General features: G+C 39.5%; 4 protein-coding genes across 8 annotated transcripts in view; 2 read left to right on the top strand and 2 right to left on the bottom strand.

Moving 5' to 3' along the window:
• The first annotated feature begins 87 nt into the window (after positions 1–87).
• LOC109856874 (sorting nexin-25-like) lies at positions 88–5,029 on the top strand. The gene is made up of 10 exons (XM_020432585.1): positions 88–514; positions 594–904; positions 985–1,154; positions 1,251–1,645; positions 1,740–2,468; positions 2,556–2,813; positions 2,912–3,045; positions 3,137–3,376; positions 3,531–3,813; positions 3,899–5,029. Exons 1-10 carry the CDS (start codon positions 254–256, stop codon positions 3,953–3,955), a joined length of 2,838 nt encoding a protein of 945 aa, XP_020288174.1. The 5' UTR covers positions 88–253; the 3' UTR covers positions 3,956–5,029.
• Positions 5,029–10,415, bottom strand: LOC109856875 (dnaJ homolog subfamily C member 16). The gene is made up of 12 exons (XM_020432586.1): positions 9,878–10,415; positions 9,663–9,729; positions 9,358–9,551; positions 8,997–9,277; positions 8,721–8,911; positions 8,289–8,623; positions 7,883–8,186; positions 7,654–7,802; positions 7,312–7,536; positions 6,885–7,098; positions 6,621–6,725; positions 5,029–6,404 (listed from the first exon to the last, which is right to left on the bottom strand). The coding sequence occupies exons 1-12, from the start codon at positions 10,093–10,095 to the stop codon at positions 6,279–6,281; spliced, it is 2,409 nt and encodes an 802-aa protein (XP_020288175.1). The 5' UTR covers positions 10,096–10,415; the 3' UTR covers positions 5,029–6,278.
• Positions 10,416–11,733: 1,318 nt separating this feature from the next.
• Positions 11,734–14,488, top strand: LOC109856881. Of its 3 annotated transcripts, XM_020432598.1 has the most exons (5): positions 11,734–12,290; positions 12,597–12,955; positions 13,090–13,208; positions 13,293–13,473; positions 13,555–14,488. In XM_020432598.1, the coding sequence occupies exons 1-5, from the start codon at positions 11,807–11,809 to the stop codon at positions 13,732–13,734; spliced, it is 1,323 nt and encodes a 440-aa protein (XP_020288187.1). In that variant the 5' UTR covers positions 11,734–11,806; the 3' UTR covers positions 13,735–14,488. The 3 variants fall into 3 exon arrangements, with proteins under 3 accessions (XP_020288187.1, XP_020288186.1, XP_020288185.1); XM_020432597.1 differs by having other exon boundaries at positions 13,090–13,473; positions 13,591–14,488; XM_020432596.1 differs by having other exon boundaries at positions 13,090–13,473.
• A 252-nt stretch (positions 14,489–14,740) lies between these two features.
• The window catches only part of LOC109856882 (CD151 antigen-like), an 81,035-nt gene continuing 70,835 nt past the window's right edge, over positions 14,741–24,940 (bottom strand). For all 3 annotated transcript variants that reach the window (XM_020432599.1, XM_020432600.1, XM_020432601.1), the window contains 3 exons: positions 20,671–20,844; positions 17,184–17,345; positions 14,741–16,965 (listed from right to left, as the gene is read on the bottom strand). In XM_020432599.1, the coding sequence (XP_020288188.1) occupies positions 16,819–16,965; positions 17,184–17,345; positions 20,671–20,844 (483 nt within the window). In that variant the 3' untranslated portion in view covers positions 14,741–16,818. The remainder of the gene's footprint in view (positions 16,966–17,183; positions 17,346–20,670; positions 20,845–24,940) is intronic.

Below are 24,940 nucleotides of genomic sequence, written 5' to 3'. Positions count from 1 at the left end.
TTAGCGCGCGTTCCGGTGAATGATATTGTTTTCTTACATCATGTTGCCTTCTATACACCATGCGTGCACCTGGGTAATCGGCTCCGACCGACATTTAAAAATGGCGAACGAAAAGAGCGAGAGGATGATCCTCGGCATTGTTTTCTATTATTAATATTTGTTAATAGAAAAAAAAAAAAGATTTAGTGCGAATTTACACAACTAATTCAAGTTTTGTTGTATCGTTGTGTAACTATTATTTCTAAGAAGAAACATGGTTCCTCCTGTTGTCATTTGTTGCGTATCTTTGATTGTTATGAGTTTGGGATTTATTCTAGGCTGGACCTACTTTGAGTGTTCTCCCCACGTTATTCTCAGTTGTTATATTATTTACATTGTACTGGCCTGTTCTTCTCTGCTTATCGGCCCGCTGATAATGATACTGATCAACATAGCTCTGTCACCGAAGCACCAGACCGGTTCTGGTACTGTCAAGATCGTCGCCGAGATGGACGCCTTTCGCAACATGTTGATGGTACGCAGGTGACTTCGTACATCAAAAATTAAACGCGCCGATACATCTCATTGGCACGGTATCGTTTGTTTGTTTTCAGAAAGGACACGAGGCAACGGCAGCTAATATTAAAAAACACACGCGTTATCCCATGGTTTTTACACGTTTAGTGGACAACGCTCTGCAAAATCTCTTGGATTTGATCTTTCAAGACTTCGTAGGTTCTTGGCTGAACTCTCTTGCTTTCGGTTCGGAACAGCTGCTGGATAACATGAAGCAGGACATGTGGGGCGCGATACAAAGCCTTCACGAGCGCCTGTCGCGTATTGATCACACTAAATTGGTGGTTTGCAACATAGTGAACAAGCTAACTTTTCATTTTGAAAAGATCAGGATAGCTCAGGCAGCTTCGTAAGCTTCTTCACCTCCTATTGGTGTATTTAAGAGAATAAAACAAGAAGAGAATGAATTTATCCGTTTGTTGCACTTAGATCGGAAGGAGAAGATCCTGTATTTATTTTATCGGCGCATCTGATGTCGCCTGTCGCCGAATTGGAATATTTGAGGAAAATCAGCGAACTTTACATTTTATTTTTGTTACCACGCAGTTATTCTCTCTCTCCCGTGAAATTTCTCTTGAGAGAAGTTCTCGCATGTAAAAGTGCGTAATTTGTTTTTTTTTTCACAGAAAAAGTTTTTCACACATACTCACACAGTTTATCGCACATTTATTTATTTTTCTATTCTATTGCTTTAGTTTTGAAACCAGCGATAGATCTAATCACGGATCCTGATTACATCAATCAGAAGATCTTGGGTTACATCGATCAACAGCAGCTTGCCGAGGCAATGCACAGAAAGACTTACGAATACGCGGAATCTTTTGAGGATTTTATTCACATGATCAAGAGTACCAAAGACTTGGAAGTTCTTAAACATATCAGATACAACATCGTTACCGAGATTATGCAGGCCACCACAATACAAAACGTCAAACGGGCTCAGGGTCTGGATTCCGAGAACAACGCGCTCGGAAACTCCGATGCTGTTCGAGCAAGAAAATTGAAGAGGTACATCAATCAGCTGACGTACGCCAAAAACATTTGCGAATGCCACATGCAGACACTGGGTTGGAACGGATATCCTCCTCAGGTTATTTAATTCTATTTTTATCCCTTTGTGATATAAAATGATAAATGGATGCGACGGAATTCTCATCGTATGCGTATAATAATATATTTTTCAGGATACGGAAATCTTTGACGCTACAGAGATCGCGGAAGGCAGAATAGTTCCTCTGCAAATTATTCTGGACAACGTGACCGGACGACGATACCTTTCTCAGTTCTTGGAAAAAGTTTCCAGTCAAGATTTAATCGGCTACTGGGCGGCGGTGCAGGAATTACGTGCCGCTGAACGATCCACGTGGCATCAGTTAGGAGCCGAAATCTTTTACACTTACATCAGATCGCCAACTGCCGAGATTAAGGTGGATAAAAATGTTCGAAAGCGAATGGAGGCTTTTCTAATGGGTGATACGGGACCCGGTGTATTTTACGAGGTTCAGGATAGTGTGGTTAAAACGCTTCAGGAAAAGTATTATCCGTCGTTCCTCGTTAGCGAACAGTACAAGAATATGCAGGAGGCGTTGATCAATGAAAGAGCGGAGGATTTGGTCGAGGATCGCGGCATCGTTGACGGCACTCTGTCGGAATCCTCAACCTTGCTCGTTGGCGAACAATCGAATTACGCCCGCAGTAAATTGGACCAGTTGCAGGAAAAGCTGAATAACAAAATGCAGGCTCTGCAGGCCCTCAAATCTTCTCTTAAACCCGAGAGCAAAGTGTTGAGCATATTGGCGAAAGAAGTCGAGTGCTTGCAAGGCGAGAAACAACAATTGGAAGCGCATTTAAATCGTACAGAGATGTGGGCCGAGCATTTAGGTCATTGGAGAGTCGATGTGCAGAGAGCAGAGGTATAATAGTGTATAATTCTTTTTTTTTTTTTTTATATAATCTTCAAAAAATATGAAAGATGTTACGTGAAACATTGACGTGAACAGATACCTGATAACGGGAACCCTCCGCAATTTATACTGATTGTCCACATGGCAGAAAACAAAAACAATGACGAAAGCACGTCCAGCGGATGGGTTGTGTTAAGGAAACTACAAGATTTTCAGGATCTCCATAGAAAACTACGTCCGTTATGTTCTAACGTTAAAACTCTGGACTTACCTTCGCAACCTCTTAAGTTTTTTGGGAAATCCGACAAGGCCACTCTCGAGAAGGCCAAGATGCAGATACAAAAATATTTGAACGTATGTTTGCACACAAATGTGTATCGTTTACACTTGTCCAAATCCAACAACTTCTTTTCACGGTAATACAAATTTATAAAATTATTTATTTCTCGCAGTTTGTTTTGGATGATGAGAGACTTAATCAGAGCGAGGCGTTGTATGCTTTTCTCAGTCCTAGCTCGGAACATCTTAAGGCTGTGGCGCCGTCCCCAAAGAAATCTCGTTTCTCTTTTTCCACATTATTCAAAACGTACGCGTCGTCAATTTTGTCACAATGTGATTACAATTTATTTGTTGCTTCTGTAATTTTGTGTTTTTTTTTTTTTTTTTAATACACACAGATCTGTCGGTAGCAACGATCCGCGCGATAAAGAAGAGGAAGAAGATTATTCATTGTTGCTAGACGACAACGAAACGGGCCGAACTGGCACGGATAACTATCTAAATGCAAGCAAGGACGCGATTGCGGAACCGCTGTACACACTTTTAGAAGAAGTTTTCGACCTTAGAGGAGTATTCTGTTGGCTCAGACGATCTCTTATTGTTTTCGTGCAGATTACTTACGGACGAACTATAAACAGGTAAAGTACGTTGGACAAAATTATTTCTCATTTTCATTTATATGTTAAATAAATCTCACGCGAGAAATATACATATTTTAATATTTTATACTATATTTTTGCGAGGTGATAAAAGTAGTTTTCCGAGATATATTGTCACATCGTTAATTCGCAGACAAATTCGAGACACCGTTGCGTGGGTGTTTTCCGAACCGATGCTTCACTATTACATACAATTGTTTACGAAATCGTGGTGGCCGAACGGACAACTCGTGTCCGAAACTGTCCTTCGTACCGACGAGGAAAAGTTAAAAACACGCGGCGAGGCACGCAGGCAGTTTCTCAACAATGTACCTGAAGTGTTGACGAATCTAGTGGGAGCGCAAAGTGCTCAGCGTGGCGCGACTAAAGTTTTCGATTCGCTGCAGAACGTGAATCTGAACAAACAATTATTTTACGTAAGTTGTCTGCTCGTATCAACTGTACCTATGTATTGTTGCAAACGTGAGTCTCATTTTATAAGGTTTTTCGTTTTTTTTACAGGATATATTTGAAACATTAATGTACGAAGTATTTCCAGAACTATACAATGTTTCTTAACAAAATAAATAATCGATGTTACGCATAAATGAGTATGTAATGTTTTCTTTCACTTAAAAGAGGATGCTATTTGGTCAAGGTAAAATTTCAAAAATCCAATCTCTTTTTACGAAAGATTAAGTAAATGACAACATTGGAATACGACCAATAAGAGAAATAGGAATGTGCGCTCGCATGTGTTGTGTGTGTATGTGACAAAAACGAATTTATTATTCAACATTTCTATAGTATTTTTAGATATGCAATCGAAATCTGTCCGCGGAATATGTAACAAATGCATATACACATTACATCGCGTATCTTTCAAGTAACTGTAAAACAGAACAAAATTCTGCTATTACGTAATAATACTTACAATTAAAACTATAAAAGGTAGAAATGTCAACTTCACTATGTTCGTTTTTTTTTTTCGTTTTAATCATCATATAAGGATATAAAGTATAAACAATTGAGCTGGTGCATATAACTTGCAATTTTAACAGCATTACGGTATATATATCTCATGTGTTTCTATGATACATATTTAATACTTTCTAATAGCCTCTCTCTTTCTCTCTCTTTCTCTCGCGCGCGTATAGGAGGGACATATCTTATACATTATGGAGTAACCTGTATCTGTCGCTTTTAAAAAAGAATATTTTTTATATCCGAGAAAAGCAAATATCTAGGAATACTGAATATTTGTGACTGAATATATATATGTATGTGTATATAATAATATATATATATATATATATATATACGCACATATTTACGCATGCACACCCATCCACACGCACACGCGCACACTAGTATATATATTATTTAAATAATATATAATAAGAGAGAGATATAAATACAAAAGTAGAGTGATTGATGTATGGAAGTCAAAAGAGTATATAATGGACGTATATAAATCTTGATAAGGGCAATTATCTCTGTTTACAAGTATATTTTTTTTTATCACGCTATATGTATATGTACGTATATACATACATATGTTTCGATGATTGATCTCATCTGAGTATAATTAATTTTACGGTAACTTATATACATGTATATATTTTTATATACACACATATATATATATATAATTATATATACATATATATATACCTACACAAAAATACATATATATATATATATACATACATATATTGGAAAGTATAAATTCTGTAAATAGATATACGTGTTACTCATATTCGAATTCGTAAAACGTTCAGTGTAAAATAGATAAAACGAAGTGAACAAGCGACAGAAATACGCATCTTAAAATTTTATATATTATAAACGTATGTAATGTGTAGACTTGAATATTTTTTCAAGACATTTAAAATAGCGATTCTTCTCGTGTTGTGAGAAGTTACAACGTATACAAACATCGCACATGCGAGACTTACGATTCCGTAGTTCCAGTCGCGGAAATATAAATCTATTTGCTTACACTGTGCAATATATAAATACTGCTAAGTTCTCAATAATGTTGACTAGTTAGTTGCAAGCAATTTTGAGATATAGAAAGAGAGTAATTTGAGTTATATATATATATATATATATATATATTATATATATGTATAATATATATAAATATAAATATATATATATGTATATATATATAAGATAACAGATAAAATAGTATACAGAAAACATTAGTCTATGGTTCCAAAGAACGATGGTATATATAATTTTCTCTTTACTCTCTGATTTTATATATACATATATATGTATATAAAATCTCGAATTTTATACATATATACATATATAAATCTTAAAAACGTTAAAATGCAGGAAACTGTAAATAGATTTATAAACAGTACTTAGTAAGTAATGAATATGTTATTTTTTTTTATCTTTATACAGGAACGCGCGTGTCTGTGTCCACTCGGAGAGAGAATCACAGTATATCCCAAATGACAATAATATTCTACTGACTAGGCAAACTTTGTTTTTGTTTTTCTTTTTTTTTTTTCTTTTTTTTTCACTAAGAGTATAGGGAAGACTGTGATATCTACAAATTTATTTTGATTGTTTTTTTATCTTTAGATCTAATGATCGATCTGAAAAAACAATGGATGTTCCTTAAAATATAAATATTTGTGAGCGTTGCGTCAATTCGTAATGAAGTAAAAAGTCTTACAAGATTTTGAAGGTTGGCAACTTCGAATTATCTTCTTTTATCGAAGTGAAAAGGATTGCTGTCAACGCTTATGGTTTATCACATCAAATAGCCAACTTGCATTTGCCTCAGTGATGCCAAAGTAAATAACAGTGTTTTGAGATACACGTGTCTTAGACAGCACAGTCTTTCCTACATGTCTCAAATAACGCATAGTTCCCTTTCCCTTTACTTGGCAGTGAACTCGGGCCAGTAATTTATATAATAACGATGTGTTGATCCTTCAAACAATCTATCAAGCCACATTGGTAACCCATCCAAAAGGTTTTCTTGATACAAAACATTGCTTTCATCCTGTAAAAAAAAACATGATTATTATTAATAACAATGAGCATGTAGCCATGGTATGAAAATATTCAATTTCATGAGACTCCACTGATGTTATTCATTATTGTTTTGTAATAAATGGCAGAGATTGTTTTTTTTTTTTTTTTTTTAATTTCTTTATGAAAAGAAATGTTTTGCGATTATTTTTCGAATTTAACAATCTCTGGAAACAAGTTTACGTACCTCTTCTTGAGACATATCGGATTCGGAACTGTCGAAACCGATAAAAGCGCCGGCTTCCGGGTCTTCCGGTTTTTGGGCAAGCCGCTTAGCCATTTTCTCAATACGCTATATTGAGAGAACATATTAATTTTAATATTAATAAATAACATACAAAATAACAGCTCCGAGAAATCAAATCTATATCTCAAATAAAAAAAAAATATATATATATATAAAGATTTAGTTAATAAAATTTATCTTCAGCTTTAGGATATTATTACACACCTTAGAACCTTTATCCCTCATACACTCGGGATGTTTGGCGTGGTACATGCAGAAATACTTCCGATGCCCATTCAATGACAAGACAGTGCCTACGCAATTCTTGGCATTTATATTTAATTCCTTCTGATCGGGCAAAGTGAGAGACAATAATTTCTTGTACCAATCAAGACCTTTCTCTAGCGACATGTGTGCGAACATGAGTGTCTTATTCTTTCTGCGAATAAAAAATAAGTTACAAGGTTTTTTTTTCACAAAAACTCTAAAACAAAAATATATCGAATGCAAACCAAGCATTAGCGATGCTATTATTTGTATTACTACTTGATAGTTTATTATATCAATTATTTTCAAAATAAATGTTGTGATCGAATAAAATACATGCAAAACTGATATGAGAAAAATAAGAAACGAGTATAATAAAACTCACCTATAAGGCCATACAGCTTTGTGAAAAGCTGGTAATAACTTCAATCGACTTTGAGCGTCCACCAGCAATATGATAGTTCGACAACCTGGTTTTAACAGCCGAACTAATCCGTTGTATTTCTCCACGCGTAATTCATGTAACCGCAATTGCGGTTGTGAAGGAAGCGACTTGGGATTGTCCTTGCTTTGAGCACGTTCGGCCTGAACACTTGCTTCTTCTTGTTTGCTAAATATAAAAAAACAATCAAAATATACATTTATATGTGTTTGCGCGCAACATATGTATTAAAATGTTCCGCAATGCTGAACAAGGGATTTTATTCTGCTGTTTAATTCTACTCACGCTAGGTATGACATTCCATACCCTGCAGCTCCGATTAGCATAAGAGTTGCTAGCACCGATATCAAAGGTAAAATTTGTTCTTTCGTTAGATTATCGGATATATAATCTACCGCTAATAATGCTCTGCCTATTAATCGGTCTACAGTGCCCTAAATATATAAAAATATTAATATATACGAGCTACTCAAAAATCCGAACTACTGCATCTCGAGATTATCCGAAAATATACCTGGGCGTGTTCATCTGTCAATTCCCCTACGACTGCAGCGTACGGTAGTGCTTCAGTGGCACGCAACAACTTCTGTATAGTTTTCTCTAAATGTCTACGCGTTTCGTTCCACACACGATCGTCCTGAACAGCTTCAACCCATCCGTGAGGAAGCCATTCGTACTTCAAGTGATTGGCATCTCGTCTCCAGATAATGACAATATGTAACAAAGGTTCCAGCGGGCTGCCTTCGCCAGCAGAAAGTGCCGATACAAATTCAGGTTGCGTGTCTTTGAATACGTATGCGTATCTGACACGTTCCGTGCTGTGTAAATAAATATTAAAATGTAAAATAATTCGAAACATGTACAAACAAGGAAATTAAAAAAATCACGCACAACATAAAAAATATTAATATACACGCTACCTGTACGAGGATTCTAATGCTGCTTTCCTAAATTTGTGTCTAGCCATATCATGAAGAGGATCGTTTTGTTGCGATATCAAAACTGCGCATAAACGCTTTTGTGGTCTCAACCACTCAGGCGGACATATGGAGTCCAGCATAGCCTGATTTGAGAGCCTTGGCAATACGAGAAACTTATTGTTAGCAATAACATTGTGCATAGTTTCACTAGAAATATCTTTCATGCTAACAGACGCCATGGGTTTCTCAGAATTTTCATTAAAAAGAAGCAAAGTATCTAATTCTCCTGAGATTTTGTATTTTGATGTTATATTTTCAGTCTCAGGTACGCCGATCTGCGAAGAGTATATTGAGAGTTGTAAGTATACCAGTGGAGTAAGAACACGTTTGAAATATATATATATCGCGTGTTTGTTGCCACAAGATATTTACCTTGACAAATCCAAAGGCTACTCTATCTCTGTAATAAAAAGATGTCAGCAAATATCGCAGACGGATAAAGTCTCTGTTTTCAAATATCAAAGCGCGAATCCGATTATCCGCCCATCCCGACAAGAAGTTTTCTACATTTGTATTGGTAATGGAACTTATTAATTTATACGGTAGCCTACTTCGTACAAATTCTGCAAATATACACATTCGGTTAACTTATGAATTTTTTCAAATAAAAAAATGTGCCATAAATATTTCGAAACTAGCTTATCGTACCAACAACTTTTTGAATGCTAAACATAGATTCTTTGTAAATACTAGTGCGCCCTTCCACAGTAACAACAAGACACGGAAGCGAGTGAATGCTGAGTCTTCTCGCTAAAGTGGACTCTTTTTTAGCATGCGCCGTGGCCAAGCCGAGTCCCAAAGGTTCTAACTCATCGATCAAACGTCTCCAAGTAGGTTCCACTTGCAGACACGCGAAACACCAGTCGGAATAAAACAAAATTAAATACGGCATACGATAAGTCTTTGGTATTATTACGTTTTCGAAGGATCTGCAATTTTTATAAATGTTCAATTAAACAAATCCACACATAAAAATTAATAAGCAATCATGATCGAGAAAAATACACACCGATATGTGATACTCATTTTGTGAAACAACGAGATGTCTCTGGATTGATAATGAAATTTAAAATTACTGCCAAATAATTCTTCTAGAGGATCAAGAACATTAAAGTGACTACTGTCTCTCCTTTGCCTGGGAATACCCTCCTCAGTTATCCCGTGATTATCAAACTTTCTCCTTCTCTCGGGATCAGTTAACAGCTAAACAATTATATATTCAGTACCACGATATTAATAGTATTATTCTTTTATAGCGCGTAGTTTCTTCTCTGTATTATTCACACTGTGCAGTTTTAAATAAGACAAACATACCTCGTAAGCTTTTGTTATTTCCACAAACTTGTCTTCAGCTAGCGGGTGATCCGTTTTATCCGGATGCCTAAAAAACATTGTGTCACGTTTGTTTTATTTGTATATAAAATAAAAACAAGATGAATTATTCTCTGTATTAACATGAGATGTAGAAATTAAAAAAAATTGTCGCAATAAAAATTTTCGACTTAAGACTACAAATGTGTGTCATTTACCATTCCTTGACCAGATGTTTGTACGCCTTTCTAATCTCCTGTATAGTGGCATATTTTGTTACTCCTAATATCTTATATGGGTCACCCAAGGTATCGCTCGCGACAGTCAGTGACGTTAACTCGAGAATCACAATAACGCTCAGGAACAAGACCGTGTACTTCATTAGTGACGCCTTATTGTTTCTCTCGTCAACCGTGCTCATCGACGCGTAAGTCATTATACAAAAACAATCAATAACATTAAACTGACGCAGTCCACGATCTTTACGAGAGAACTGTCTTGTCTCCGCGCTTGTCTGTGTGTGCACAAATATTATTCCGTGAGATTATTCCGATCGTTTATCATTCGTGTATTTGCTACTTGTTTCTTCGAGATAATCACACGCGACACAATTGCAATTAACGAACATGTTTCGCACGGATCATCATCATTTCGCTCGGAACACGTCGATACGATCGGCGACGAGTAATCACGTCAACACATTCCTGAGACAATCGTCGCCATCATGTTGTCAAAGTGGACACACACACACACACATAATCACAGATGTGAGACATATGGATGGGGAAAAAGTTTGTTCTTCGTCTTCGCATCGGGACTGCACCGGAGTGCACCAAGCTGTGATTAGACCACAGATAACAATATTCTAGACACGTGTCTTCCTTGATCCGGTTCTGTTCCGCGCCACGTGCCGCGCGCTCGTCGGATTCGATATTTCGATCATCGAGGTATCGAATTCACGAGCTTCGATACCTCGATGCCTTCGACCGGAAGCGGAAGTAGCGGGCAGTTGTGGCGGATGATCCGCTATGCAAGAACGGAAATACTTTCGACTCGTTCCCGTATTTTTTGCGATTGACATCGCCTCGCACGCGAAGCATGGTCATCGTACACGTGGGTCATAAATGTCAAGCGTTCGCAATGATGAATAATTATTACAAGTAGTGTTTCGCTTATTCGCTAATTAATGATTTTTGCGGTAAAATTGTGTCGCGGCCGGTTGCGCGATTCCGCGAGACGCGCGCGGGAAACACGTGCGCTCGCGGGAAGCACGTGCGCTCGCGGGAAACACGTGCGCGCGCGATGCCGCAGTCACACGATCACGCGTGTTTAAAAAACACGTAACGAATGATCAAGTGCAATCAAGTGTGAGTATCATTTGCTCCGCTATTAAATGTCAAATAGTATAACATTACTAGTATGTCTCTATGCGTTTCCACAGGTGTGTGCGAATACTCGCGAGCTGCCGCAAGCGTGGACTCGATTTCCAATTTCGAAAGAAAAAATGGCCGATCTCAGGAAGGAAAGGGGCAGAAGAAGTTCGCAACTTTTCACACAACGTACGCGTGAGACAGCCAAGGAGATTTTTTTAGCGAGCGGCATCAGAACCTCGTGGAGTTATAGCTCAGGTTAGTGCTCTTTAATCTCCCGGGAGAACAACTTTTGAAATTTTTTAAATGGACACTTTTGTCTAAAACATTTCTCGTGAAATCAATTTTTCCAATTTCACAATCGTTTCGAGCAAACCGTCGAATAGGAGTAACTAAAAATAAAACACAAAACGACATTATGCAATTAAATATATCAAAGTGTTGAGACCATTTGCATTTTTTTTTTGTAATTCTAAGAAAAATATCAATTTGCGCAAAGATTCATAATCTGCGAGCGTGTTCCCGTTCTGTAACGCATGCGCTATTACAGACCTTGCTGGTCACCAGCAAGTTAATAATCACAACAAAGCGTTGCCAAGGGCGTTATACCTTCCTACTTTTTGACAGTGAATAGACACGCGTTTTTTGTGCAAAAGCGCACGTGTTACGTTGAAATAAAAAAAATAAAAAAATAAATACTTTCCGTACATACGTTTAAATTGATTATTTTGAGATGACCGCAAATTGATAAACTGAATCGAAGTGTTAGAGCTTACGATGCTACGCGAAAATAGATCTTCCCGTGAATCAAGACTTAAAACGATCGACAAATCGTTCGAGCAGTCCGACGAAACCGAGGCTCGCGTTGCGACGATCGAACAAAATTCCGAAAAACGCGGTAGCGCGCAGAAACGATGGACCAGCTCGGACGATTCCAGCCGAGATATCAAAACCAACAGCGAAGATACAGAGACCGAATCTCCGGACGTTAAGAGTAGCGACAGAACTGAGGAACATGCTCAAGAAAGAGCACGTAGTTCTGACGTTCGTGAAAACAAGAAAAGAATCGCGTCACAATTGCGCAAGAAAAGAAGAAAGAAACTAAGTAAACTGAAAACTGAAAGCCGAAGATCCGGAGGATCGTATCATCCTCGCACGACGGATGACGACAGAGCCGATAGCAGATCGTCCGCGAAACGACACAGTGAAAATAGTTTGAAATTAAAGAAATCGCAAAAAAGAAAAAAGAATCTTTCCCGAGGTAAAGAACATTTTCGTGTACGTTGTTATACAAAGAAAGACTCAACAAAAAGTATTGACGAGAGAATTCAATTCTATGAAAATTTGTAATTTACATTCCCGAGCATTTTTCTATTACAGTTTGTTTTAGATAATTGAAAAAATATTGAAAAATTGCAAAGAAAGAGATTCAGAGTAAACGTGACGTTTTTTAAACGATGACGAGAAAATTGTTAAAAATAAGAAAAGATTTTATAAGATCGTAAAGCAACTTGATGAAAAATTTCGTATAAATTTGTATAAATTTTTTTTTTTTTTTTCACACAAGCGGACGACGACGAGATGCCTATTACGGAGATTTTGAAAAAAACTCAAGAAAATGCACTCACGAGATACGAAAAGCCGGTCCCGCTTCCGGAATTGACTTCTGACAGGATTTATATTCAAGGCAGGAGTGGTTTTAGCGCCGTGAAAATTGGCGGATCGAGACGTGCTTTGAGAAGCGATACGGCGGCGCACGTAACAGAAGGCGGAATAACGGATAAGAAAGGCTGCTGCGAGGATCTCGCGGCGACTCAACCGCGTGTGCTCATAAAAGTGGCCATTACGATGCAAAATTTTTGGAAGTGCACGGGACTCGTTTATCAGGGTCTTTTGGGCGGAATGGCGCTTTTGCATCTCGTTATGGTAAATTCTTCTTCTCTCAACTGTTAACGCAATATTGTTGTTTAATTAGCGCGCGGAGATAAGAATCGCGCGATATCACATCGATTCGAACGAATGTGGGGGGAATGTGTCATCTCCAAGATCTCTCGTTGCAGATTCACGTATTCTTCAACACCTCGATGAAGTTCGTGCTAGATTATTCGGTTTTCTCCGAAGTGTACACAAATACGTTTTCCTTTCTAATCGCTCTCTGCGTCATCTCCGTGTTCGACAAGTACGTTCTCAACCTTGAAAAAAAAATCACAGAACAAGATCTGATACGTGTGTGTTATTATTCAAAAAATATTTACGGTTTTAGATTCGATCTGGCGCGACTCGACGCGGAACATTTGCGTGAGATTTACACGGACTATGCGAAAACCGCGATCACCATTCCGCTCTATTTGATAACGTTCGGTCTTCATCAGGCAACGGCGAAGACTGACGATCGATTGCTTCTCTCGCTCTACCACTGCGGCAACGATACAATGCGGTCGAACGTAAGAGAATATTCGCAAGATTCGACGGGCGCCAAGGATATAAACGAAAATTTATCTCGATTTAACGCGTGAAATTTTCAGACCACAACGGAGAACGCTGTGTTGGAAAATTTACAGACCTGGCAAAGGATAACGATGTCAAAAGACATACTCGCGGTTTTTGCTTGGTTGTTCGTCACTCTCGGAACGGGGGACAACATGCTGCTGACGCATCTCGAATCGATGGACAATTACGCGAACAACGTTGAGTCTCCCAGATGACAGGAGTCTTTTGCGCGATCGCGCGATACGAACTTCATCCGCGCGAGACCGAACTTCGTAACGTAACAGAATGAACAAGAACAGTTTAGGAAGTACTTACTTTTTTTTAAACGCGACGCTGACTCGATCCCAGATGTGTGGAAGAGAACGAGTAACCTACCCATCACGCCTCGAAGAAGAAGTACGATTTAAACATTTATTTGTAACAGAATAGCGTTTGATATGTACATTATGTATAAAGTTCATCACTACTCGCTAGTCGATAATATACGTGTATACATATAAATAACACACAGCAAAGAGGACAATAATATTCAGATTAAAATAACACGTGATATAACGATTACAGTAGTAAAATATGTTTTGGGCTTTCTCTCTCACTCACTCACTCACTCAGTCTCTCTCGCTCTCTCTCTCTTTCTTTTTCTCTCTTTCGCAAGTAGTTTAGTTTATGTAATCCCCAATTTTTCAAGGATTTAATTGCCAAGCTCAATCGGCTAAAATAAATTGCTTATCAAAATTTGTAAACGGGATATCGTCGAGAATATCGTCACGCGATTCACAGAGCGGCAGAAATCTTTTTTGCGAGTCGCGATATTATCGAACGCTTTACGGGGAAAGAAAGCGCAGTTTTGTTATAAATTATGTGCAAAGACTTGTACTGATTTGCGAAGCAAAACGGATATATATATATTTATATATATATATGTATATATATATATACACACACGTTTGTGAAAAATTGTGTGAAATTTATTACACGCTAAAGTCTCTCTCTCTTTCTCTCCCTCTCTCTCTCTTTCTTTCCCTTCGCTGATTCATATTCCGTAACAATTTATTTTGCCGAGACATAGCCTTTTTGTTTGTTTGTTTGTTTGTTTTTTTTTTTTTTTACGCGTTATTCTAAAATATTTCTCAGCTTAATATTATCATCAAGGCACTGTGTTTACAGTTCTATCTGATGTCGATTAAGTCGATTTTAAATCTTGTTTCTTTCTTTTTTTTATTTTTAACGTCCGATACAAATCGACTCATCGAGTTTACATCGGATAATTTTTCAATTTTTTTCTATTATTATCGATTCGTTGCAAAATACGCAAGAATAAATGCAACAGACGTAGAATCGATGACGCGACTTGATCGCAGAAAAATTGACAATATTCGACCGACCAGATCATTGTTTTTTTCTTTTTTTTTTTTTTTTTTTTTTAAGTGCGAGAAAAACTCACACGTGCTCCTCCTTAAAACGCAAAAGTTTAATAGTTTCGTCATGGCTTTTACTACGCTAGTAAATACTTACAATTGGTAGTTTAAAATCGTGCAAACTCTCTCTCGCTATTGGTTTAAAATTCTTCTCACTGTAGATTCATATGTATTTTTTTTTTTTTTTAACGTGCCGATATTTCATCGTACGTGCTCGTTGGCGGTCGTGCATACGCAGAGCACGGCAGAAGATTACGACCGACCTGTAGTAGGTACGAAAGAGAAATGAACCAATAGCGCAAAATGTCAGTTCCAACGGTGAAACCTTTAGCGAGAGTTTACCTGTACCTAAATATAGAAGGTAGTCGCACTTCTGTTCGGAGATAGCGACCGATAAGACGCTGCCATTTTTTTTTTTTTTTTAAACAACACAAATGCGACGAGTTTCTCAATGTCTCACGTGAAAATCCAAGTGTAATTCGTGCAATCAAACAAACATCGATGTTAAATACGTGCAAATTCCGAAATGCGTTCAACTTCTTTGGATTCTGTTGCACCTGTAATTGTTTCTGTAATCTTGAGTATAATTAAAAAAAAAAAAAAAAAATCATCTCTCACGGCGCTACCTTCTATACTTGTACTCGTGATTAAAACATTGTGCAAGTTTTCAATGGCAGTATTGAGAGAAGTCGGCGCGAGATTTTGCCGTGGCTACAAAATGCACACACACACGTACATGCGCGGTCAACAACAACAAATGCCTCAGAACACGTAAAATTATCAGAAAATGTAATGCCTTTCAAACAATATCGTTCATTATTTAAATTATTATTGGCATCACCTTGTCTTCGGTCACATTTATGCAATCGACCGTACATGTATGCGTTGTGTATGTTACGTTTGGCTGAAGTGAGAGGTGTCTGGTGCACACTTATATGTATTATTTAACGTCACGGCTGACGACGACGTGTTGTCACGTGTTATACATATTGCCTCAAATTGTTTTTTTTTGTTTTTTTTTTTTTTTGTTTTTTTTTATCCGGGAGAAAATACCACAGAAAATATTTAGACGTCATTGACAGCGAAAACTGTAGTCGGGCTAGTCGTAAGAAGCTGATTGAAAACGATCGTAGATACACAATTATTCTTGATAATTTTTAACTGGTCCAGTGTATCGCAAATATGTCTATATATAGTATATAGGCTTCTTTATTAAAACTACAATTTAATGTGTGTAATTTCTCTTTCTTTCTTCTCCTTACTCCGATGGCACGAAGTCAAATTTAAACTTGTTGCCACAGGGATTTATAGAAATTTCGAAATTGTACGAGAGAAATGGCATTACGAAATAAAGAAAAAGCTCATTTCCGCTTCTCTTTGTATTTCGCAACATCGCCCGTCTTTTAAAGGGAATTTAATTTTTTTTTTTTTTCACGCTGTCGACAATGCGCGCGAACTTCACACTCACTTCGACGCACAGAAATTTTCCGTCAAATCACAAAAACGTTGAGAATCTTATGCGTAAATTTTTTTACCTTACTCTTCCTTCTTTTCTGATTGTCTATTTTTCAGCTCGATCGCTGCGAGTAGAGTGGCACGACATGTTCGACAAAGACAACAAATGTTCATCGTGTCCTTTTCGAGACGTCTTCGTTTTCACTTTGTTAACAATAGATTTTCGTGGGTACGGGAGGAAGAAAGTTGCAAACGTGAGGATCATCCGCGCTTAGGATCCGTTTTCGTCCGAACGAACTCGCGCGCAATTTATAATCGCATATCCTCCCGTACCGACTCCGACAATCAAACGGTTCCCGGATTGTTCTGCATGTATCTGCACCACGACTGGCCGTTGTTGTTGCCCTCGGGGCATTGAAGCAATTCTCAGTCATCGAAATCGTGTCTGAGCTTTATGTAAAGGCAAGAGCCAAGGACGATACCGAAGAGCTCGAGGACCGACAAACCGAGCCCGACGGCGCCCAGTATTATGAGATGGTCCTTTGTCGTCTCCAGGAACTTGTAAATGCAACCCTGACAAGAGAGAACAAACAATTGACATTTATTTAAATGCGAGATAATATTTGTGTATTTTTATTACGTTCAAAACCTTATTTAAGTTAAGAGAGAGATTCTTATTTTGTCCCTGTCTTTCTTATTAAAAAAAAAAAAACTAGAGAATATTTCGAAACAATATGTAGATCGTCTGATAATCAAAGAAAAAGATGAAAAATCTCGTTAGATATACGCACCGTGTACTGAATATTGGAGGGATGATCCCTCCTCCCGCAAAGAAACGTGGGCGTCTTACAGCAGCTGTCAGGCACGACGCTGCCGTTCTTGAGAACCTCCTCGTCCTTATGCCACTCGCTCACTTGCCAGTCCTCGAATCTCAAGGCGCCGCAGCATTTAAACTGCAAATATTGCGACAATAACACGTTTTCCGCGTTAAACATTCGCTCGAAGTTCAAGAGAAACGAAAACGTCAAATCACACGCCCTCCCGCACACGCGTTGCTTACGTAAATTTAATCTTTTCCATTGACATTTGAGAAATTTTCATTAATTTGAAAAAAACCAATCGACAATTTTTTTCACAATTTTACATTGACACTTTTAATCGAAAACTTTATAGAATTATTCCGCTCATCCCCGTGCAAAAAGTTTCTCATCTAAAATTCAAAAAAAAAAAAAAAAAAAAAAAAAAAAAAAAAAAAAAAAAAAATCTACAAGAGTATTTTGATAGTTTACATTACGGAAACAAATTGGTATCGTGTCTCTTATCTCGGCTCTCCCCGACGGTGTTGATAAATAATTTTATTTACACGTGTATATATTTCTTGTAAAAAAATTTGTTCCAAAGAAAGGAGTAATGGCTTTTAAACTGCATTAACGTGCCGTTAGCGAAAGGAGACAAGCGCGCCCGTTTTCCTCATTTTGTAGTTTCGTTCCACAAAGTATATAAAGTATATGTACGGATAAGGCAAAAAGGGGGACGAGATGATATAGCAACGATAACAACGATAATAGCCGACGTACGATAATAACGATAGCGGAACGTGTTATACGCCGAGACGTCGCAGGGTCATTGAGAGGATAGGAGAGAGATATATAGAGAAGGGTTTGAGGAGGAGAGAGAAGCAGCACGGAGAGAGAGAGAGAGGGCAGATTAATGGAGGTGAGAAACGTGTTCCGGCGGCGGCAGCAAGTTAAATGGTAACTTTAATGCGGGCACGTAATCTCGCGGGATTCATCGCGCACCGGAACCATTAGTCGCGATAAACACTTCTCGCGAGGTCCTTTACACATGCAGGTCAACGATTTCGTTTCGGTGCGTCGCACCAGATCCTTCCCGCGAGTTCGCATAATTTACCCGTTTGAGAGAGAGTGCGCGCGTTGTTCACGAATATTTTTTTTTATTTAACTACGTCGTTCCCTCCCTCTCGTCGTCCACTCGCTCTCTCGCGCGCGGTCAATTTTAATTACACGAAAATCTACTGCAAAGCACCATTTTTTTTCTTTCACAACAAGAATCTTTTTTTTTTTTCATAATTGCTGATGTTTTCGGACAGTTCCAAAGCCTTTGAAATGCACACCTGCCATCATCAGAGGCGTTTCGCGCATTCGTACGTGGTGTTGCAGCGCGGAATACTCCAAACGAATGGCGGTAGCGTTTCTTTTGAGAGCGTTAAAAAAGAGAGCGGAGGATCAAAGAGTCCGCATAAATTCTTCGGAAAGTAGAAGCATAAAGTATGTGCGCGCGTATGGACACGCGCACATATTTACGCCCGCACAATCGGATGCAATCTTTGAGCTGCTGTGTACGTGTAAAAATTGTTGCGTAATAAAACGCGTATAAAAAAGATACGCACATCGAGATGTGAAAAAAAAGCGGACCTTTCTATTTAATGATATAACAATACGCCTTTTGCAAAACGAAAAATTGTTCGGTATCTTTATTTATTTTATTCTCGACGCGTGAAAAGATATCTAAATTTAGAAAAAAAATATAAAAAAAAAAAACAATGAGAAGCAAATAAACCGAAATAAAGCGATAAAAATATAAATCTGTGATAAAAAAGAATTCGCACGCACACACATACGAAAGGCGTATCAATAGACCCTCGAATAGCACTGAAAATTCACACATTGGCACATACCGAAGCGCGCCAGACATTTATTTCCGCTCGCGGAGCGTCGCCTTAAAAATTCCCGACGAGCGTTGTGTTGCGGTAAAACCCGATTTCCCGAACGAAATGAAATGCTTGTACACGTAGATCCCTTGTGTATAAATAAAATGCGGATTCTGAATTTCCCGCTTGTGTCCGACGGTTTCGCCAATTTCGCGACATACGCGCGTTGGGTTTTATCCAACGCGAAATATCCCTCCCTCCCTCCCTCCCGCCGTTGTGTGGCGTGAAGAAAATAGAAAACGAAAATCCCCGGACGAGACCGAATGGGATCAGGACAAAAATTGCGGGAGGCACTCGATTTATCAGGCCAATATAGTGCCGAAGGGAAAGCGACTTAGTCGTCGGGGCCATTATCGGCGTCGTAAATCGCATTACTTGCAAGCAAGCTCGAAATTCGAATCAAAATGTTGCATTTCGACACGTAAAGTAGATCCGAAACGGGTTAATTTCCCTCGCGACACGCGAACCCTCTCAAAATTAGCGACTGCACGTGCGTATGAAACACACACACGCGCGCCAACACCACACTCGGATTAATTAAATCGTCGATCATAATAATTTTTCGAAAACTATACATTTTGACACGTTTTACCGAACAATTCGAAAGATCAAGCGCGTGTGCGCGAAAGACGAAGACACTTCCTCCGAGCCAAGTTTTTCGTAGCGAATTCACCGCGGCTCTCTCTAATCGATTTATAGCGGAGTGGGCGGGAAACTGTTTCCGCGATGTGATAACGATGATTTACTACTGTAAGGTTCGCGTAGGGAGAGAGAGTGCCATCGTCGGCAAGAACGTAAGTAAAAGTATTACCGCGCCGCGCCGTGATATCGCGAAGCACAAAAGCAACCGCTCTGTATCATTTCGGCCGTTGCGCGTCGTCGTGAATTAACGTCGCTTCTAACAAAGGAAACGTGAACGAAAATATGAAATACAGACTCTCGTCGAGAAATCATCATCTCTAACTTTATGCGCGAGAAAGGGGAAAATAAATTATTCCAACTTGAACCACGTGAAACGACGGCGAAATGTTTTCGAAGGTCATTCGCGCGCGGACCGACATATGATTGGAGGAACGTTCTTCGGTTCGTCCTTTTTTTTTTTTCCCCGACAACGATATCGTATTCCCCGTATTGACAACAAGCCATACGAAACGCTTTCATCCAAACACTCGACGTTAGCGTCACATATTGCGTATTTTCTGGTGGAAACGCGAAGCGCACTATCGAAGCTCCGCGCGCAAGTGCTACTTGCAAGTCCGCCAGGACGAATATATAACAGGTCAGAGAACAAAAATGACGACGAGGAACGAAAACTGATATCAGGAATAGAGAGAGAGAGTGAGTGAAAAGAAATTGAGAGAAAGAGAAGGAAGGGAAAGGGAGCGATATCGAAACGCGGCGTTCTACTTTATTTTGATCGCAATTGTTCGATAACGCCGGATGGCGCTTCTCTGGTTGAAGCACAAAACGGCGGGGGGGGAGGGGATGCCACAGCCCGGTTTGAGAAATGGGTACGAAATTCTTCCTGAAAGCTCGGGTGTACTCACTTCTTTTTGCATCTGGTCGATGGCCGCGGTTTCCCGGGATCGCACCGAGTAGTTCTCGAGGAAGGTGCGATTCAAATTCATTTTCAGTTCGGGACCAACTTGCTCCTCGTAGAGACGCGCCAGCGCACCGACCCCGGCCTCCAGAACGAGCACCGCCATTACCACGAAGATGTACTATGTTGGACAAAAGAGAGAAGACATGTGGAACAAAGCAAAAATATAAATTCTCTTAGTCAGTACAACGCATAGAGAGCTGAGCTTAACGGAGTTAAACGCAGCTTCATCGCGGAACAAGCTTTTAATAAAAACCAGCTTATCCGCAACTACTACACTTTGCTGCTGTGTCCAAAAAATTAATTTTCTTCGAGATGATGAAGTATGAAGAAACGATTTTTAACGTGTCTCGGGCGCCCGCTCTTCCCTCCCCCTCCCCCCGGTTATAAAACGCGATAATAAAAGCTCTCGGGGGATGAAATCTGTCAGTTCCCCCCATCAGATTTTTCTAGAAAGAAAAAAAACTCGTACGGGTTATATACATAAAAAATCGTCGATTCGAATACGTTACAGGTGTTTGTTAATGCGAGATTCCGGTCGTTGCGCAAGTAAAAATAAAATCGCAATGGAAAGAAGTAGAATCGCGAGAACGGGACAGCTGAAGTAACACGCGCGTTATTATCAAACGCTATAAAATGCCGCGTATGCGATTCATGTGATCCTACAAATAGATATCTGTCGCATCGTGAAACGCACATAATGATGTCGCGCGAGATTGGTCCTCTCTCTCTCTCTCTCTCTCTCTCTCTCTCTCTCTCTCTCTCTCTCTCTCTCTCTCTCTNTCTCGCGTGTTTCTTTTTGTCTGAAATGCTAATACAAAAATAACACAAATTCCGCAATGCGAACGATGTTAATACCGCGCATAATTTGCAATACGAATTGCGAGACGAAGCCGCGCCACCGGGATGTGCCAAGATTTCACATCGCTCCTCGTCCCGGTGTATAAAGCGCGCGATGTATTAAAATTGTGCGATGCTCACTGAAGCGCTCACTTTTTCCGACTTTTCATGAATATAAACCCGACCCCAGAGAAATATGCGAGACTCTCTCGCAGGGATTCGCGCCCTTCCGACAATCTTTTCTTTCTATGAATATTCAAACGCGATGACTAACTATCGCTCCCGCGTACTTGAGCCAGCTCGTAAGAGCGCGTGTATATTACGCGAGAGAAAGAGGAAGAGAGAGAGAGAGAGAGAGAGGGAGAGAGACAGAGGATGTGGAAAAGAAAGTTTTCTTATTTAATAATTCCATATGATTATTAATTCCATTCCGTAACGTGACACAGCTCTTCGGCTTCGCGGTCGAAACTCAGTCAACTTGTCGAACGAGCATGTCGACAGTTAGAACGTAGAACGTAATACGCGCGATGAAACATTACTCGCGCGGATATATACGCAGCGAAGAGAGAATATGAAGAGAGAAAAGGAGTATCGACAGCTAATTTGTGCTCGATTCCCAACGTCGAGAATTAAGCTGTATCGCGAGTGAATCACGACGTTCTATCGCGTGTAAGCACTTGATATTCCGATCTAATACGCGACCGACGGCGAAGACGAAGCTAAGTGTTGCATAAACGGGAAGATTGATGAGAGTGAAAATTCATGATTTTTAAAACATTTCAAGAGAACGGATGGGGAGGGATTTTATCCGCGGACGCGATAAATATGTGTGTGAAAAATAATATATTTCGCGCGCGGAATTAAAGAGCGCGTGGTTTTTAAAGCAGACGTTCGGATCTGTGTTTTTTTTTTTTTTACCGATGTGTCTTGTGCGAAAATCTGTAAAAATCTTTAAAGATCAAATGTTTCGTCGGAATCAAAATTTTCCAAGTGGATCAACACGTTCGAGCCGCGTGTGTGCGCGCGAAATTAGAGCGGTCGTATAAGGCGATACGCGATGATCGATCGGGTTTCCGTGGCATAATCAGGATGACGTGGGGATGAAACGCGCGCTTAGTCTCCTGACGCAATATCGTATAATTCATAATATATTAGAGCGCGCTCGACAAGCGCGCGCGTACCCGCGCGACGCAACATGGATGTTCTTCGTTGGTTTCCATCTTCATGGTCGGTATCCGTTTCAATCCATTTTATTGGAGGGAGAGAGAGAAGGGAGGAGCGGGACGGAGATGAAACACAGAGATCGCTTCCGCTTCCTTCCCCGTCACTCGGAATCGAGTGAGTCGGGAGCGCGTCGAGAGAGAGAGAGACTGCGACGTTGTACCTGCATGTATTACCTAAGTGCCACGTACATATTAGTATCTAAGTCAATAAATCGTCCGGAATATGTTGTATATACATATATATATATATAATATATGTATATATACGTGTTATGGCAGAAGCTGGCACGAGCGCGGATGGGACACGACGGGAAGGAATGGCAATCGACAGTTCGGAATTGGTGAGAGAAAGCTGATGGTGAACAGGGCGGACAATAGATCAAACGCATCGCATTGTCGAAGACGATTGAGATAGTCGCGATTAAATTAACGCGCGCAGTTAACAGAGAGTTTCGTCGACCGCTTTTTCTCAAACTTTTCCTCAAAATCCACCCGAGAAAATGACCAACTTGTTTTGTTTTATCTCGCGAAGCAAGATCGTCTAAAATAGACGCTCTGTTATCTCGCAGCAATCACGCAATTCGAAAACTGTACGTAGTAGCCCGCGAGTCGGAAACACAACCGGGGGAAAAAGATTAGCAACTTCGCGCGCGAAGTATCCAAATAAACGGAATAAAACTTCCCCGGAAGCCCGAGACAATAGAACAATGTTGAATGAAAGACATAGGAGTTTTAGGAGAACAGAGATACGAAAATAGGAGAAACTTCTCTCTTTCTCTCTCTCTCTCTCTCTTTCTCCATCCGGAAGAGAGAAATAACATTAAAAGCGCAGCGAAATCGTTTAATCTTTCATTGTAGCGCGCGCGCGCGGAAAATGGCAGACTGCACCAATTTTTCGCAGAACAATTATGACTACTCTATAGTCGACTACAATTACACGGAACGGATATTGTTCGTTTTCGCGACGCGTGGATGCTCACCGTGAATGCAATGAAACTGTGACAACAATTCTTGATCGTCATTGCGGACGAGCGCGATTCTTTTTTTTTTTTTTCTCGTATTCCCAAAAACTTGTCGAGCGCCACGGAAACACAAAACGATTTTTTTTTTTTTGTCTACTTCTCTGACACGCCATGCAAACGGTACTTTATGTTTTGCGCGCGCAGATGAAAAAATTTCGAAAGTTTAAATAAAAAAGTTAAAATAAAAAAACAATTGCGGAACACGAGACAAGGTTTAACTGGATCTTCGCATCGTGATGGGAAGACGCGAAATAACAGCAATTTTTGTGCGGAAGCAAAAGAAAAGGATCTTCCTTGAAAAAAAAAAAAAAAGAAAAAATAAGCGTTTTATTGCTTTTCTTATGTAATCCGAGACGAGAGAGAGAAGGACACAAAAATGAAACAATAACAGCTAATACCGCGCAAAGTGCTTCAAATCTGTCGTAAAGCTCTGCTTTATGCCTCGAATTAAATTACATGTCGTGAACTTACACGGTCGTTTATTTTAAGAGCGACACGCGCAGAAATACAACGCGACGCATCTATTTTTACGTCGCTTGTTGTGTAATACACTTCCGTTCAACATTTTTTTCCCGTACGCTGTGCGACGACGTTCGATGTAAACGCGCGGCGGATCCGCGCGCGAAATGACGCGCGAACGAATTTTACGCAATTAGAGATCGAGACACAGTTCACGAACGGAGTCGTGATTCGAGAATCGCGGCGAGCGATTAGTAGCGGAGTTTTTTTTTTGGTGCAATTTAACTTTCGCGCCACGGAGAGACGACGAGAGAAGATCGTTCGGACGATTTATCACGTCGGCGAGAGCACGAAATAGCTGATCGACAACGACAGCAAAAAACAATAAGAGGATCGTGGTTGCAATAATGTTCGGAAAGAGACGATTAAAAAGATGTAGCCCCGGCACAGGTGGCTTTGAAAAAGTCGCGCAATTAGGACTGAACTAATGATTCGAACGGAGGTATGGGTTAAGTGGGAATTATCTGGTGATTAGCGGTGGTTATTACGGCCGATTTAACCCTCATTTTTATGTGAATGGATGACTCGCTTGAGTTGAAAGCTCTTACGCGTCGATCTCGGGGAAGAGAGGATTAAATGATCAAAAAAAAAAGAATTTTTTTTTTGCTCCGAT

This window comes from Pseudomyrmex gracilis, unplaced genomic scaffold (genome assembly GCF_002006095.1).
Source record: "Pseudomyrmex gracilis isolate BER0280 unplaced genomic scaffold, ASM200609v1 scaffold_137, whole genome shotgun sequence".
NCBI classification, from domain to species: Eukaryota; Metazoa; Arthropoda; class Insecta; order Hymenoptera; family Formicidae; genus Pseudomyrmex; species Pseudomyrmex gracilis.
Note: the sequence above shows the minus strand (reverse complement) of the source record. Positions and strands in the feature narration are given on the sequence as shown.